Here is a 17,213-nt window from a genome sequence, read left to right on the forward strand (position 1 = left end):
ATAGATTTGATTTCTGCCATTAGAACCTTAAGTTAATCATCTAAGTATCACCTTAGTGGGCACAGAGGGTTTAGAGGGCTTATTTCAAAGGGAATGAGGCATAGAAAGGCTAAGAGTTAGTGGGAGGAGACAATAACACCGAAGAAACAAATCTTCAGGGTCTGTGGAGGGCAGGTGAGTCACCAGATCAGGTGCACCACCTGCTGCTTCAATGCACCTTCTCTCTTAGTCCGCGCAACACACAGTAGGTGGGGTAGATTATTTTATAACAAAATATTTCTGTAACAATAGTTACCATTCATTGAGTACTTACTATATGCTCACTTTACTTGAGTCATCTCATTTAGTCCTCACACCCTAATAACTTTACAGTCAAGAAAGCCAAGACTTAGAGATGTTAAATCTGTTCAGGGTCAAATAGGGTTTAAGTGGTATAGCTTAGGTTTAAACCCAAGTCTGGCTTGATTCTTAACCACTGTACTACACAGCCTCTTATTGCTATTTGAGCCTCGGGTAGTTATGACTTGCCCAAGGCCACACAGCTAATAAATGGCAGACCTGGGGTTTCAATCTAGGTGTAAGTGCTAACCAAACCCACACGTTTACACCCTGTGCTCACCTAAGCAGGTGAGGGTTTCAGGAGGCTAGAGAACACCTCCAGTGGAAGAGTCCCAGAAAACATTTCAAATACTTCATAACTTTGCCTTCCAGGGACCAACTGTATAAGGTCGCAGGTGAACCAAGACTCCACCCCTTAACATTTGCGAGCAGCCTGCATACATCCCAGGGAACGCACATAGAGCCAGAAGTCATTTGACACTGAACTTTATTTGTTCTGACCATCTGATACACTGTCCACCCTGCTAGGAAACAGAGACAATGCCGTCTGCAAAAGGCCAGAGACACATCAAAATAAACACTGTAACCAGAGCTCAAGAACAGCCTTGCAGGACAGGGTCTGTGGCTGCTAGTCAAACTGCCCAATCAGGTCCCCTCTCTTTTCAGCTCTAAATGGGTGCTAATTCTTTGAATGGCTGTCAGAGCTGCCCTCTGGAGACCAATAACTGACTTTGGTACCCAAAGTCTTGATTACAAAAAAATATAAGTTACCTAGGTGTCAATGAGAATCCAACTCTCTTTACTGGCCATGACCAAAAAAATGGGAGTCAGGGGGTGGGATGGTCCAGAAATTAACTTGGGACTTTCCAGTAAACATCACACAAGGGCTGGCAAACTGATTCCACCAGAGAAGCCCCACAAGATATGACTGGAGATCCTCCAGAAGCATTTCCTAGGAGCTATCTGTGCTACACAACCAGTGCCAAGCAAGTAAGGGCTTGCTCCTCAGAGATCTCCTGCACCTACTTCAGCTGCTTCCCTAACATGGACCCCATGTGTTCAGACCCCATAGGGCTGCAGCTTCCCAAAGCTGGTAAGCTGAAAGGGTTTCCCACCATCAAGCGGCAATCCTCTCCCTTCTCTCTTTCTATGACGAGGCTCCAAGGAGGGCTCAGGAGCTGGTGAGGCCTGAGAGAGGAGGAAACTGCCTGGGGCATTCAGTCTTCTGTTATTCCTGCTCTAGCCACGTGGGGGCCTCTGGCTCCAGAGAATTGGGCACCCAGCCCTGGCTTTGCTCCCAGGGAAGGCTGCGGAGTTGGGAAACCCTTGCCCAGCAGGCCTGGGGCAGCTCCCTTTCGCCAGCACCTGAGGGCGGGCGAGTGCACCAGGAAAGTCTCAGGTTTCAGTGGGATGGCAGTTGCCTGTCTAAAGGCTTCTCTGTTCCTTGGAATTGTACAGAATGTCTCTTGTGGCTTCTCCTCCTCCCTCCTTTTTTCCTGTTGACGCTCCCCATCCGGCTCTCTGAATCACCAGACTCCACAGGAAAGCAGCAGATGTTGACTTTACTTTTTCAAGCCAACGTCAGCTCTCTCCTGTGGAGTGGGGAGCAGGCAGGAAGGTGAGAAGCGGGAAATGGAGGAAGATGACCCCCATCCCTTCCAAATTGTGAGCGAGGACGTAGAGGGAAACTGAAGGAAGTCAGAGAACAAGGCAAAAAATTTTAGATTCCTGGGGGTTGGGGAGAAAGGGCCCTACACCAAAGCCCCAGTGTTGGCTCTGGAACCAGGATCATGAGGAGGGAAGCACAGGGTGGGGGTGTTCCTGGTTTTGGTTCCAGCCCTTCTTGTCTGAGGTAAGGCCTCATCTCTTGCCAGCAGCATCCTCGTGACTCAAAAGTCAGGCTGCAGGTCTGGGGAGATCAGAGGCTTCTTCTTGTCCCATCTGAGGCCCCCAAACTCCGCTCTTATGCAAGTCTTTTGGAGAAGCTGCCAGGAGGACTTTCTAGAGTTTATTCCACATTCACTGTTCCAGTTTCTCTTCTCTTTTTTCTCCCTCGGGGATTTTCTTACGGGTAAAGAAGCCAAGCTATAGAGGAAGAGATAAGAGTCATTGCCAAATGCCCTGCCTAGGGGCCTTGCCAACAGCCCTGAGATGTATCTGAAGTCTTCCATTTTGTTCTGCTTCCAAAAATGAGGTTCAAATTTATTGTATTTGGCTTAGTTTAATTCAACCAACATTTGCGGAAGAGAGTGAAGGCGATCTGGGCATGACACCCACAGCCTGCTTAGCTGTCCCGCACAAATCCAGTTCTCCGGTGCTATAATCAGGGATCCCTTAACGCGTGGGCGCCGTGCCCAGGACTCCTCACCGGAGCAGGGCTTACCTTCCAGAGGCAGAAGACAAGGAGCGCGAGCAGGAGCAGCCCTCCCAGGATGCTGCCAACGAGGACCCACAGGGAGAGGAGCACGGGGCGGGTCTGAATCACCTCCAGGAGGCTCTGTACAGGGAGGAGAGTTGTTTTTTACTTGCACACTTTGGGCCGGCTAGCCTCGCCCCACACTGTAGCAAAGCCAACCTTAACACAGGAGAATAAAAGGAAAGAAACTGAGGTAGGAAGGGAGGCGGTGGGACCCCCACCATTCTGATTTTTCCCTTCTGACCCCCTGACTGCAGCCTAATGAAGATGCCTCTGTTCTGAGAAAGCTCACAGGTGCCCTTATCTCATCCCCACCCTCACAAGTTTCACGGCTCTCAAACTCAGTCTCCAACCTACCTCACTCCAACGGGAGGCTTCAGTCAGCCGCAGGACACTCCCCTCCTCAGTTCCCAGCTCAAAGGTGCTGACCACTGTTAGAGACTTGAATTTGGCCTGTGGATGAGAAGACATTTAAAGTGAGCCATCATCACGGGATATGGCTCCCAGAACCCCTATAGCAAGGGTGAGGCTGAGAGGTGCAGCTCCCAGGACCCTCCAGACCAGAGGAAAAGATTGGAGAACAATGGGGAAAGAGAGGAAGGGTTATAGATGGAAAGCCTCTGACCCTTCCTGTACTGTGTTTGCTCAGCTTGAAATTCATTCAACTCCTACCCTTCCTTCAGGCTGAAGTTTAGATGTCCTCCCCTCTGGGAAGCAGGAAAGTGTCTTTTCCAAACCTCCACCACCCTGGGCTGGGTTAGAATATTCTCTTTACTTCTCTTTCAGCAGTGAGCTATAAGATTTTTGAGGTCAAGGGTAGTACCTTAGTAATTTATGTGTCCCAAGTACCTAGCACAGTTTCTCAACAAATCTTTGTTGAAAGAATAAATAAATGAATTTTTAAAAGGATACCAAAGGGAGATAAAGAGAGAACCAGACTTAGAGAGGGATGGTCTGTCAGACCTAACTTCCCTGAGACATACCTACACCCCAGGGATCTTGTGTTATTCAAAGTAGATGGCACGTGGGAAGGCACAATATAAACCCCTAGCACTAAAGAGCTGTTACAACCAAGATTTCATCTCCGTGCTCAGGAAATCACACCGACTCCTGCCTGCCTGTCCTGTTAAGTTCAATTTCATCTCCCTAGCTTTAAAGAGCTTTCATACTCTAGATCCCTTTCAGCTATGCAATGTCACTTCCCAGCACCTCCCTGCATGTGATGTCAACTATTTATTCATTCGTTTAACAACAATGTATTAAATCAGCACAGTAAGTTAGGCATGGTGCTAAATGTTGGCCATATTCTCCTCAGTGTCTACCTAAGTCAGGGCCTTTTATACAGTAGGTACTTGATGGGTCGATTGAATTTAGGTGTCCTGTAAATGTTGACTGATTATTGATACAGCACTAAGCGATGATAAACGGAGGGAAATAGAAACACAAGGATAGTAACTAGCTTCTAGTGAGTCCATCTCATTGTTCATCATTTTTTCACTCTTCTCTTAAATTCTTCTTTTGGGGGGGAGTCATTAGGTTTGTTTGGTTGGTTGGTTGGCTGGTTAATAGAGGTGCTGGGGTTGAACACAGGACCTCGCACATGCAAAGCAAGCCCTCTACCACTGAGCTATATCCCTACTAATTTATTCTTTACAAAAACCCCATGAAGTAGGTATTATCTTAGAGATAAGGAGAAAGAAGCTTAAAAAAATTAAATAACTGTGGTAGAAGGAGACAAAGCTAGAACTTGAACAGAGTCGGTCTACCCGAAAAGCCTGTGCTAAAGTCCCAGATAGGAGCAGAAGGGGAGAGCAGTAAGAAAGGAAGAGTTTACCCTCCGGAAAAATTCATTGTGAACCAGCCTCAGTAGCCCGACAGACACCTCTGTCCCCTTTGCCAGTCGCCCAAGGTGGCACCTCACGACCTGACACCGAGCATTGCTCCCGTTCTACCAGAAGAGAGAGACAGATCAGGACCTTGGGGTAGAGAGACCCCCCTCCGCCCCACAGCTCCCCCCTGCATTCCCATGCTGGAAGCCCTCTTCACCCTCTGTGACTCGTACCAGCCTGCTTGTGTCCTGAAGCTCCTCTGGATGCACGGGGCGGCCTGGGGGCTCAGTCAGGTTCTGCACTGTGCAGCTTGCCTAGAGGAAGATCCAACTTAAGGGACCCTCCGATGGTGAGGGCCAGCCACTCCAGGCTAAGCAGGAGCATACCGCCCACACTCCTGCAGTTCTTCCCTGGGTAATCCCGTTCTTTCTTCTCAAGGCAGCTATGTGCGTGAAAGAAAGGTCTCCCGGGGAAGGAGGAGCCCTGAGAGCAATGACCCAGCAGACAGGGAGCTGGGTGAGTCCACCAGATCGAGGTGGCGGGGTTCCATGCGCCCCTGGCCCAGACTCACGTTGTTAGTGATGACTTGAGACAGGGACAGGAAATAATGGCCCCCATGGGCCACAGCTGGAAGGAGGGCTGAGATGATGAGGCCACTGACCACATAGCAGCCAAGGTTCTGAACCTAAAAGGAGGATTGGAAATGAGAAGAGGTGGGAGATAGAGAAGGAGCCTTCTTATCTGTTCCCTTTACCCTGGATACCACTGAAATCTACAAGAGATGCTTCCGTCACTTCCCCAGGACTCCCCCCCTCCCCCTGCTCATGCCAAGGCCCCTCCAGCTTCTCACCCTAAGAGTGGTTTTGAATTCGGGGCCAGGGCCCACTGGGAGGGTCCCATGTGGGTGAACCTCATAGCGGTGCAGAGTGGACTCACTGCATGGACACCAAGTCAGGAAGTACATGGTCACAGCCATGACACAGACGCAGGGGCACATGATCAGCACACAGACATGGATTCAGGGGAGGCAAGGCCAGCACATGGATAAAGAGATGGGGGTACACAGAGAAGACAGAAACGGGACATGACATAGACTTGGCATATACTTCATGACCACATCCCATTTTCCCTCACCCGAGCTCCAATCCCTAGGGCACAGCAAAGCCCTACGCCTAGGAGGTATAGGTATACCCATGCCCAGGGAAGTAAGATGTTTAAAAGAGAAATTTCAGCATGAGTGGGACTGAGGGCAAAAAGATGGAGGAGCCCCAGGGGTTTGGTGTTCAGGAACGCTGAAGCACATGGAGGGAGAGGGAGGAAATGGAGTATGAATCTGAGGTCAGGATGGAGTCCCAGCGGGAAGCTAGGCCGTACCTAGCAAATAGGAGGTGAGGCTCATATTGGATGTAGGCTGAGGTCTGGACTGTGTTGTCTTGAAGGGTTCCGTTTCTCTCCAGGCTGTTGCTGTAGGGTCAGGGGGAGAGGCTCATGTCCCAGCCCTGTCTCAGGCACCCCTCTCTGGAGTAAAGGAGCCAGTGCTGTTTCCACCCCTCCACCCCCTACCTCCCCACTGCCAAGACCCAGCAGGAGAGGGCCAGGAGGAAATTCTCCTTGTCCTCACCTGGCAGCAGTTAGCCTCACAAGGACCTGGCTCAGGAGGAAGGAGCAGCTAAACTCAAACTCCAGAAGAAAGGTCACCTGAGGGCAAGGGACATGGGGTCACAGGAGATTTCTTTTCATGGGGCCGCTACAGAGGAAAAGGAGTCATTGTGTGCCTCCTCCCCTAAACTGCCAGGCCCCACAGATTCCAGCCCCTGCTCTCTCAGAGCCCTTCCTTCCTTCCTTCCTCCCTCCCTTCCTTCCTCTCTCCCTCCCTTCCTTCCTTCCTTCCTTCCTCCCTCCCTTCCTTTCTTCCTTCATTCCTTCCTCCCTCCCTTCCTTCGTTCCCGCCCTCCCTCCTTCCTTCCTCTCTTTCTCTCTCGCTCCCTCTTTTTCTTTCTTTCTTCTTGAAATAGTCCCCTGGGCTATACAGTAGAAACTTGTCACTTAACTATTTTATACACCGTAGTTAGCATCTGCACATCTCCAACTCCTAATTTATCCCTTCCACCTCCCTTTCCCTCTGGTAACCATAAATTTGCTTCCCCTGTCAGAGCCCCTTTCTCATCCCGGGCCCCAGCTCACCTTGCCTCCAGACCGGAAGACAGGATGCCCCACGCTGCAGAGTCGGGAGTGAGGGGAAGGGGCTGCACATTCCACCTTTACTGCGCTGTCCCTCTGAGAGCAGAGCACCGAGGGTGGAGGCTGGAGCTGGGGCTGCCACTGCTCTCCTGCCTGCAGCTTCTAAATGCAGCCTTTCCCCAGAGCCCCTCACAGCCAACACCCCAGTCTTCTTCCTCCTCCTTCCCCGACTCCTCCCCAGCTCCCTCCCGCAAGGGCACCTGAGGAGTGAAGCTGGACAGATGGAGGTTTCTAGAAAAGCTGAGGCTCAGGCTCGTGTTGTAGGCGTTTTCCTCCCTGTTCTCCAGAGCTGCTGACACGAGCACCTTCCGCCGACCACCCCGAACCACAAAGGGCTCCTTCCTAGGAGGGGCGGGTAAAGGAGGGCCCAGACTTGAGGGGTGCCAGAAGCCTCACTTCTCTTTTCCTGGGTGAGAATCAACCCTCCGTCTCCCTTCAGGCCCCCTCTGGTCTGTCTCAGGTCACCCTGGTTTGGCCAGGTCATGTCCATCCCACCTGGAGCCTCTGATGTCCATACTGGCTCGAAGTGCCAGATCTGTGACACATTCATTGTCGGGGCCGCAGTCCTTTGAGAAGGGGACCTAGAGGGGAGAGAAGGGCTGAGGGCTGAGAGGAAGACAAGGAGAAGGAACGGGACTGGAGGAGAAGTGGAAAGACAAGAGGGGGTGCCCAGGTCAGATTCTGCTGTCGTCCCATGTCTCCTCCCTCTTTAAGCTTGAATGCACTGAGAAGGGCAGTGTTGGGACCCAGGGGCAGGGCAGGGCTTGGCACTGCTGACCAGCTTTCGTATGAAGGTGGGTGAGCCCTCTTCCAGCACAGGTCCTGGCTTTGTGGTGTTGTCCAAAGCAAAGGTCACAGTCAAGACGACTGGCCGGAGGTAATCTGATGTGTCCTGAGAGAAACCAGGGTCAAGGATCACGCAAAGCCGCGGTTAGGGATACAACCCAGGCCACCGGCTGAATGCGATCATGAGGGTGATCATTTACTGAGCATTCTCCGTGTGCTTGGCACTGTCCTCAGGTTTTATGAAGACTATTACATTTGCGGGGAGGGTATAGCTCAGTAGTAGAGTGCACACTTAGCATGCATGAGGTCTTGGGTTCAATCCTCAGTAATTCCACTTAAATAACTAAATAAACAAATAAATAAATAACCCTAATTACCTCCCCCTCAAAAGACTATGACATTTAATTCTAAGACACCTCCTATGACACAGTCATCTTCACTATCCCCCCTTTCCAGGCAGGGAAACTAAGGCTTGCAGGTTATGTGGCTTGCCGGAATTCACAGGTAGTACATGGCAGAGCTGCGCTTCAAACCTGGACTAGCCTCGCTCCCAGGTTTGGACTTTCTCACTTTCCTGGCTTTGGCTTTCTTGCCAGTCCAGCAGAAACCTCCCCTCTGATCCAGCCTTCCTCTCACCCCCAGGCCCTGATGCAAAGCAGTTCCTGCCCACTCCTCACCTGCACGTGGAAGTGAAGCTGCTCACAAGTGACATTCCCCACACTTAGCCAGAGCCGCCGAGGGGACAGTCTCTGGCCAGAGCCATCAAACGCTGCACGGGCCCCAGCTGTCCACTCATCCAGTGATGCTGTGAACCGCACATCTGAATGAGGCAGGCAAGAGTGGAGGTGGAGAAAGGTCCAGAGACCATGGCAGGCTGGGGTTCAGAGTTGCCTGGGATGCACTCTAGTCACTCACAGAATCGGCGATCCCAGCGGCCAGGAGTGCGGGAGGTCACTTGGAAGCAAAGGGCTGCGGATAGGCAGGCTGCCTCCTGGCCTCGCCGCCTGCAGTCCCTCTGAACCACACTGATGGCTGGCGGGGTCACTTCCAGTGAAGGGGCCAGGTGGACAATGGGCCGGGAGCTGGGAATAGGGAGGGAAAGAAATTCTACCAGTGGAAGGAAAGCCCTTTGAGAAAGGCAATCTCCAGTGATTCCCTCCCTGAGGTCAAAGGAAAGAATAAGGGGCTAGGTGACAGGTGACACATGTGTCTCCACCCTGCAACCTTCTGACAGAAGTAAGATAACAGCCAACATTTAACAAGGACTTTGCACGTGCTAGGCCCAGTCTTATGGTCTTTACATGGATTATTGTATTTAATCCTCACAACAAGCCTACAAGGCAGGTACTATTATTATTCTCATTTTATACACTAGGAAATGGAGGCACAGAGTAAGCTGATCAAGAAATCCAAATCCAAGTTTGTGACCCCAAAGCCCTTGCTTTTAACAGCTGTGCTATGCCATCCACTGCTACCCGAGCTGGGACCGCTCACCTGAGCAGGACGGCTGCCCCTTGGGCACCCACAGCCACATCTACCAGGTCATCTCCATCCAGATCTAGCCGGCCATCCACACTCCGGCCAAAGTAGCTGAGGGCCTGTGGCATGGAGACAGCAGCAACCCGCTGAGAGGGAGAGAGGAGGGACTGAGCAGGGGCTTACACACCGGGTTCCCTAGGTCCCCCACCTGGCTCTTTCTAACTCTCCCCCCAGGCATGAGGCGGAACAGGAGGAGCTTGCCTGCGTTCAACAGTCCCTGGTACAGCAACACGTTTCCTACCCTACCACTTACCTTTTCGACTACTGATAAAAAAAGCACTGGTTCAGTTTGGGTTTCAAGCCCAGGGGAGCAATGATCAGCAAAGAGTGCACCTCCCTCCCCCACCCTTCCTCCCACCACACCCCAGCTTTATCTGGGCACTCCTGACCTGGGCAGGACGGGGCCTGACTCCACTCCGGCTCCCATGGTATATGTACAGAGCTCCGCGGTGCCCGTCCTCCAGGGGCGCCCCCACAGCCACATCAGCAAAACCATCCTGGTTCAGATCAGGAAGGGCACCCATGGCAAAGCCAAACCGAGCATCCTGGGGGGGTTCTGGCTGAAGTGTTCCCTGGAGTGTCAGCAAGGACTGCTGATGGAGGTGAGAAGACGGACAATGCTGATTTGACAGTCCCAGCCTCTCAGCCAGCCCTCAGATGCACGCGCCTTCCCTTCTTCCCTCCCCTTCCCCCCGACAAACAAATTCTAGGAGGTCCAGCAAGTCTCACCTGGCCCACCAGATACACATAGACACGTCCTGTCTCCTTGTTCTGGGGCCCCAGGAACATGGGGGCGGCCACGAGTAAGACGTCAGTTGTTCCATCTCCATCCGTATCCAATGGGCAGAGCTCACTGCCGAAGTACGAGCCAATCTGGGGAGTGGTGGGTAGTGGTGACCCCAGAGGAAGGAGAAGGGAAGATTATAACAATGGGAAGCACCTTCCAATCTGGGCCTCACCCCCTTGACAGACTCTGCCAACTAGAATTCAACGCAGACTTTTCAGGCCCCTTCACTTCCCAGCCCCCACCCCCAGCCTGGAGATCCCTTAGGACCCAAGGGTCCCACCCTCCCTTGGATGCCCTACCTGCTCCCCCTGGAGGCTCTGGGCGACCCTCACAGCCCCATCTTTCTTAAACTGGAAGGCGATGACCTTTCCTCGATGTCTAAACCGAGGAGCCCCTGAGAGAAAGAGGCGGCGTCCACCCCGCAAAAGCATGGAGGAAACAGAGTAACCTGGAAGCGGACAAGGAATCAGGGGTGAAAGGAAAAGAAGACGGGGCCAGAGTAGGAGGGCTCCCTAAAGGTATACAAAGGGTCCCAAGGAAAGTAGCAGGTCAGCGAGGACCTGCACAAGTTAAGAGTGAGAACCTTACACCCCGCACCGAGGCAGCATTTTTCTCCCTCCCCTCCACCCTCTCTAGTCCTTTGCAGTTCTCTGCTACTCACCCAGGTAGGCTGCATGGTTCTGTAATGCAGGGGGGAACTCATCTTCTAGGGCTGTCCGTGGCGGGAAGAGGCGGTGATCTTCTCCAAGCCATAACACTGACCCCCCCCAGTCGTAAGCCCCTACCATCCCAAAGAGAATCCCATCCTGTAGGGCAGAACCAGATGGATTTGCTGAAAAGACAGTAGGGAATGAGAAGAAACACACTTTCCGGGAGTGAGAGGGTCACTGAGGGCATGCTTTGGTCAGTTAGAAAAGCATGGGAAGGTCAGCGTGGACACTGGTTAAGGGAGGAAGCTAGAAGAACCCTGGGGTTGTTGTCTGAATTAGAGGTTGGAAGGAGTCATGTTGAGAGGAGTTGTGGAGAGGCCAGAGTCTGTCCAACCTTTAGCTGATGAGTAGAGAAACCAATCTGAGACATTTCCAGCCCAAAGGAGCTTTCATTTTCTCCGTGGGACCCTGAGCATGAGAAAATACAGAGGCAATACAAGAGAAGACCATTCCCTCCCTGACCTACCAAACTCCTTCTAGAACCCCACCTTTATCCCAGCGCTTCTCCTACCCTGTCCTCCACCTCTCCAAGGTAACCATTACCCTCAAGGCCAAAAATTCGGTCCCCTAATGCATCCACGATATCAGTCAGCGCAGCTTCATCTGTGACATTGAAGAAGAACCTCTCGTCTGGATCACTGGCAATAGCTCTGATTTCTCGCAGGAAAGCACTGGGGTCTCGCTGCCGCCGGAGGTAGTGACCAAGGACCTGGGGTCAGAGATCAACATGGGGTCTGTTGGCTGTGCGGAGTGAGCGTCAGAGCTGGTACAGATCCCAGCCAACTGAAGAGAAGAAAGGGAAACATGGCTGATGTCTGGGAAGTGGTTAATGCCCGTGTTCCTCAGGTTCCCAGTCCTCAGTGTCGCTACCCCCACCCGCTGCCGTCCTTTCAGATCTGGAGCTGATTCTCACAGCTATCCCGTAGCGTGTCACTCTTCCAGCCTCACAGGCCTTCAGTGCTGTGGGGAGCTCCTCTCCATCATGTGATTCTCCATCAGTGACAACCACCAGTAGCCTGGCAGCCTCTGGTCGGCCCCCACGGGACTGACTGAATCCTTCTGTGCTAAGAAGAGAGAGGACTGAAGTACAATGAGATGTATGCAGACAGATACACGCCCACACAGTACTTAACACTGCCAGCCATCCACTGAGGTCAGGCCTCTTGCCTGTAGCCCATCTCTCCAACTGTCTAGTGCAGAGAAAGGCACGGAGTGCAAGCTCAAATGTCTGAACATCATAGAACATGTGGAGCAGCGTATCATCAATCCAAAGAAGTTTAAATCCACACATTCATAGATTCAATCGGCAAATATTGTATTTGAAAGGACAAATATTAAGGGAATGTAGAATAGAGAAGAATGGCCAGGCCAGGGAAGTCTTCTGGGAGACGAGTTTTGTCACGTTTGGAGAATGAGCTAGGACATGAGTGGCGGAGAACCTGAGGGCCAAGGTCAAAGTGGGATGGGGGTGTACAGACAGACAGAATTCCGTCTACAGAGAGCAAGAAGCGGAAATGTGGACAGACACAGACACAGACACTGTGGAAACGCAGGGAGAAGGAGCGCAGGGGCAGCCTGCCTCGCCTCTCCCACCCACCGTCCCGGCGCAGACAAAGATAAGCTTGCAGGACACCTTGGGACGTACACACTGCACTCCAAACCCGCCTCTAACCCTTCTAGACCCTCCCACTCGCCTCCCACGCTCCCCCTCCCAGTGCCTCACCAGGCCACCGTGATTGCTTCAGCAGTCTTTGTTTCTCGCCCCTCTCGTCGGCTCAGGTTCCTTGCTGCTCTCACCACTTCTTCTTTGGTTCGGAAATCCCCCAGGGACCACTCGTGTACAGAGCTCTCTCCATACTGTACCAGCCCGACCTGAGAATGCAGTGTGCACGTTGGAATGGGATGTGCGGGGGGCGCAGGGGGTGGGGGTGGCAGAAGAAGGTATGTGAGGGAGGGGAGATGGGCACCTGGATACTACTGAAGCTACTGTCCACATCTTCCTCCTCTCTCCCTGTCTCTCCCCCTCCAAGTCCATCTGTATTGCCTTCTCTTACCTGTATCTGCTCCGGGTCAATAAACAATCTCCCTACCAGTCTTCGTAGGAAGGTCTGAACTTCAGACCAGGGATAGATGCTGTTGGAGCCATCCAAGACAATGACGACATCCATGTAGGTGGGGCAGCCTAGGAGGAGGGGCGTGGTGATGAGGAACAGAGGGGCAGGGGATACTGGGCATGGGGGTGACAGGGGAAGAGGTCACAGGAAGGCACGTTCAATTCAAACATTTATTAGGCACTTCTTACATGCAAGGAAGGTAGTGTGCCAGGTCCTGGGTAAATACAGAAATAGGTAAAAGAAACAAACAAACAAACAAAAACAAAGCGTAAATACAGGACAGAAATAGACTCATAGACAGAGAATACAGACTTGTGGTTGCCAGGGTGGGTGGAGGGTGGGAAGGGATAGACTGGGATTTCAAAATTGTAGAATAGATAAACAAGATTACACTGTATAGCACAGGGAAATATATACAAAATGTTATGATAACTCACAGAGAAAAAAATGTGACAATGAGTGTGTATATGTCTATGAATGACTGAAAAATAGTGCTGAACACTGGAATTTGACACAACATTGTAAAATGATTATAAATCAATAAAAAATGTTAAAAAAAAAAGAAATAGGTAAAAGAGAAGATGAGCACACATACAATTTACTAAAAAACAGAGAAGAAGGAATTAAGTGCTAGGTAGAAACATAGCACCACTCTGCTGCTGGAGAACAAAAGAGGGTCAGTTCTGCTGGTGGGGAAGCAAAGGAGGCAGCAACTGAGAAGATACTGAAGACTGGAGGTGCTGGAGGAGCGGGGAATATGAGGAAAGGCATCTGGGTGGAGAACACTTTAAACAAAGGGAGGTAGAGGTATAAAGATAGATGACACACAGGAGAATGGCGAGGTGAAGGCTACAGACGAGGTGCAGGGTATGGAGGGACACAGGTGGAGTTGGTTAAATCAGTTCGTGGAGTCTTGATACCCTCGTAAAGAGTCTGAATTCTAATCTGTTAGGAAACATGGAGCTTTTGCAGGCACATTAGGTAGCAATGAGGATAGCCATGCAGGCCCCCCGCCAAGCATCACACCCTGCAGCCCCATCTTTTCCCCACCCTGCACCCTGTTCTGGGAACCGAGTCCTCAGTCCCTGCTCCTGGCTCACGTTGCGCGGTGGGTGCCAGACTTCCCTGGGGCTGAAACGAAGCATCTACGTGGGTGCAGATCCCAGAACTGAAGACAGAGGAGCCGCAAGCACGCGACCAGAGAGGGGCACAAGCCTGGGGATGGGTGGGGGGAAACAGTTACTCCCAGGCTTGGGAGGGCACCCTCAGAACATGCTCCTGGTCAAAGGAGCCATTGAGTCCACTCCCCGAGAGTCCCCTCCTTGCTGTCTAGGTTTAACTCCTTGACGGCTACACATAGACCAGTTTCCCTTACCATGCCACCCTTTTCTCTACCACGAACTTTCAGAAACCCCGCCACCACCCTTTCCTTAGCTTACCATGAATCCCCCGTCACCATCTGTCTCTAGTAGTGACATCCCCAGGTGCATATTCACAGCAGGACGAGATGAATTTCCTAGTGGGTAGTCACCTGGTTGGAGGGGAGTGGAAGAGATCATGGGGGTCACAGATGGGGTGCTGGAGTTCAGGGTGATTTGGGAAGAGGGTGACATCAGGCTTGAGTCAGGAGCGGGGAGTATGTGGGATATGGAGGTGAAGTGGTGAGGTGTAAGGGGTCAAAGCTACTCATCGAGGTTAGAGTTTAGGAGTGGAAGCATTGGGAACCTTCTTACCCAAGTGGCCCTTGGCACATGGGGCATTGTGAGAGCCCCCTACAGGGCAGCGATAAACGTCCCCTCTTCGGTCGCCTGAAGGCCCATCCCAGGGGGCACCCACCAGCATCCTGGGAGGAGGACATGAATACAAGCATAGTGTGAATATGACACTTGAGATAGACCAGAGGGAAAGGGCACGGGGATAGCAAGTCTAGAGCTCCAGCCACTTCCAAAGAACCAGACAAGTTTACATATCCATCTACTTCACCTCCCCTTTAACAGCTCTAGCACAGTCCCAGTCCCATGGCTCTCTGGTTTCCTCCTCACCATCGCTGTCCACCCACAACATGTTGCAAGACACTGTATCCAAATTCAGCCTCAGGTGGCCCTGGAAATAGGCGTGGGCGATGCACATCCAGGTTAAAGGGGCAGCAGAGACCTGGGGGCCAGGATCATAAAGTTAGCAGGATTCAGTTGGTGTGGCTAATGAATGCCCAGAGGTACAACCAGAGAGACGCCATAAAGAGCATGTTTTGATCTCAATCTCTCTCCCTTCTTCTTACTCATAAGCTCTCCTGGCCTCTGTCAATGTCATGCACCCAGAGCTCCAAGCAAGGACGAGCTCTTTCCTGTGTTTGGGTCAGATGTCTAACGTGTGGCCCTCTGCCATGCTGTTGCACAGCTGTATTTCCATTCCCACCCCCGAAATCTCATTTACAGACATGTCTGAAAGGGTCAAGTTCCTCTTTTCTACATCATTCCTCCTACACATCCTTCTCTCCAAGCTATGAAGGTCAAAAGAGGGAGGCCTTTCTGCAGCCTCAGAACAACTGTTCCTTCCAAAGTCTCCCCAAACCCAGGACCACAGGGAGACAAGAGGTTAAGGAACACTGCAATCCAGGTCTCTCCTTTCCTTCCTCTCTCTTCTTGACTCCCAGCGTCGTTACATCCTCACTTCTTTCTCCAATGTCTAGGTCTCTGGTTGATTCCAGCCCTGAAAACCTCAGTGGTAATTAACTGGGTGGAGCCACTTGCCTGCCCACACACATGGTTTGCCATCCATCCTTTCCAAGTGTCCCATCACCCCCAATTTCTCACAACCCGCTTCCTTTCTAACTCATCCCCCAGCCAGCTGCCCCTACCTACCTGCCTTTCTTCCTTAACTCTCAGCCCACTCTAAGACAACCCCTCCATCTGTACTGGCTGATTCTTCCCTCCCAACCCCTACCCCTTTAAAATCAGAGCTGGTATTTTAGGAAACGAAGATTACAGGGCACTGATGAGGAAAAATTCCAGGCCTCTTGTCCCTCCCATGGTTCTTTCCCTAACTGTGTCTTGTTCCTTCCTTTCAAGCAACCCCCTCTCAGGTCACCCTACCACCACTTACACCAATGGTCACAGTTCTGTCTTACAGCATGCTCAGTTTCAGAAAGGTGTATGTGAGCCTTTTCACATCTAGGAAACCGGCAGGACTGTATGAGCAGGAACTGTATCTCATTGGTTAGGTAAACCCAGGGCTCTGACCATAGTCAATCAGTTATGCCTAGGCCCCAGAGACCACCAAGAATAGGCAGAAATAGGGAGGCGGTAATAGTAATCAGACTAGCCACGAGGAAGGTCAGATCATGTTTCCTCTTGGTCCCTTCACTCCTCCAGGGCTTAGGAGAAAGTTTTAGATGATTGCACACAAATATTACACAAGGCACTGGACAGCTTCAGCCCCTGCCAGGCAGTCATCTGTGTGGGCATAAGAATGCAAACGTGTGTGCACGCGCGCACACACACGCACACACACACGAGGAATGTAGAAATCAGTTAACCCCTCAACCTAACTCCCAAAGAATTTTAACCATAAAGGTCCCAATGCTAAACAATCTCTATCTCTTCCATTCCCACCAGAAACCAAGAACTTAACCTCCCTCACCTGTCAGGAGCACCAAGGGCAAGGACAGGTAAGGGATGAGGGGGAGCTCCATGCCTGGTCGTTCCCTGTCCGTGTGAGAAGTCCTCTGTGCCTCTGTCCCTCTCCTTCTCTGTTTTCTTTACTTTCTCTCCCATCCTGCCCCCTCCCACTGGCAGCTAAAAATAAAGTTGGGAGGAATGGGAGGAGTAATGGTGGGGAGCCCCAGACCAAGGAAAGGAGGACTGACCGATTTTAGTGTATTTCTCTGCCTTGGTGCTGCCCCCTGGAGGCGTCGTCTTAGCATCCAAAGAGAACACAGTTCTTGACTTTCTGTCGTTTCTTTACCTTTCTTTTAGTCTATCTTTGTGGTTCCAGGCAATGCTTTCCTCGAGTTTGGAATAGAAGGCAGGAGCGGGAGATAGACTCTTTTTGCTTCCTAACCTTATTTATCTCAACCTGGGATATGGAAGACGAAAGAGCTGACAACAGTGATACATTTCCCACCTACCCAAGGGAGTCCCACCGTGTGAAGACACAGCCAGCCCACAAACCACGACTTACCATCCCCGCTCCACTTGGTTTTGTTTGTGACTCTTCGCCTATGCTGCCTATGACACCATAGTTTTTGGAGGAGCTATAAACTAGGAACCTGGTGGGAGATGCGCCTTGTGGAACCAGTGTGACTACTTTGCCACAAGGCCCCCAGCTCCTCAGCTGGGCTCTAAACTTCTGAAGTGGGGGCCGTGGAGCCTCTCAGCTTTTTGTGTCTCTACCATTTAGTATTATGCCCTGCACACTGTAGGTGCTCAATAAAAGTCTGTGGACAATGATGCC

The 17,213-nt window shown here is 51.6% G+C and overlaps 1 protein-coding gene across 4 annotated transcripts; it reads right to left on the reverse strand.

Annotated features, from left to right (window-relative positions):
- Nucleotides 1–809: 809 nt before the first annotated feature.
- Nucleotides 810–17,145, reverse strand: ITGA10 (integrin subunit alpha 10). Of its 4 annotated transcripts, none has more exons than XM_045505209.2 (30): nucleotides 16,401–17,145; nucleotides 14,804–14,915; nucleotides 14,495–14,604; nucleotides 14,201–14,292; nucleotides 13,862–13,976; nucleotides 12,702–12,829; nucleotides 12,371–12,519; nucleotides 11,561–11,711; nucleotides 11,191–11,356; nucleotides 10,982–11,055; nucleotides 10,599–10,743; nucleotides 10,237–10,385; nucleotides 9,880–10,023; nucleotides 9,540–9,740; nucleotides 9,106–9,236; nucleotides 8,527–8,693; nucleotides 8,289–8,431; nucleotides 7,604–7,717; nucleotides 7,321–7,406; nucleotides 7,026–7,167; nucleotides 6,769–6,861; nucleotides 6,206–6,282; nucleotides 5,959–6,048; nucleotides 5,435–5,519; nucleotides 5,156–5,269; nucleotides 4,818–4,898; nucleotides 4,590–4,703; nucleotides 3,113–3,208; nucleotides 2,723–2,836; nucleotides 810–2,424 (listed from the first exon to the last, which is right to left on the reverse strand). In XM_045505209.2, exons 1-30 carry the CDS (start codon nucleotides 16,450–16,452, stop codon nucleotides 2,359–2,361), a joined length of 3,501 nt encoding a protein of 1,166 aa, XP_045361165.2. In that variant the 5' UTR covers nucleotides 16,453–17,145; the 3' UTR covers nucleotides 810–2,358. The 4 variants fall into 4 exon arrangements, 3 of the variants coding, with proteins under 3 accessions (XP_045361165.2, XP_045361166.2, XP_010966530.2); XM_045505210.2 differs by having other exon boundaries at nucleotides 9,106–9,209; nucleotides 9,540–9,743; XM_010968228.3 differs by having other exon boundaries at nucleotides 9,540–9,743.
- Between the last annotated feature and the right edge of the window lie 68 nt (nucleotides 17,146–17,213).

Source organism: Camelus bactrianus, chromosome 21 (assembly GCF_048773025.1).
Source record: "Camelus bactrianus isolate YW-2024 breed Bactrian camel chromosome 21, ASM4877302v1, whole genome shotgun sequence".
Taxonomy (NCBI): Eukaryota; Metazoa; Chordata; class Mammalia; order Artiodactyla; family Camelidae; genus Camelus; species Camelus bactrianus.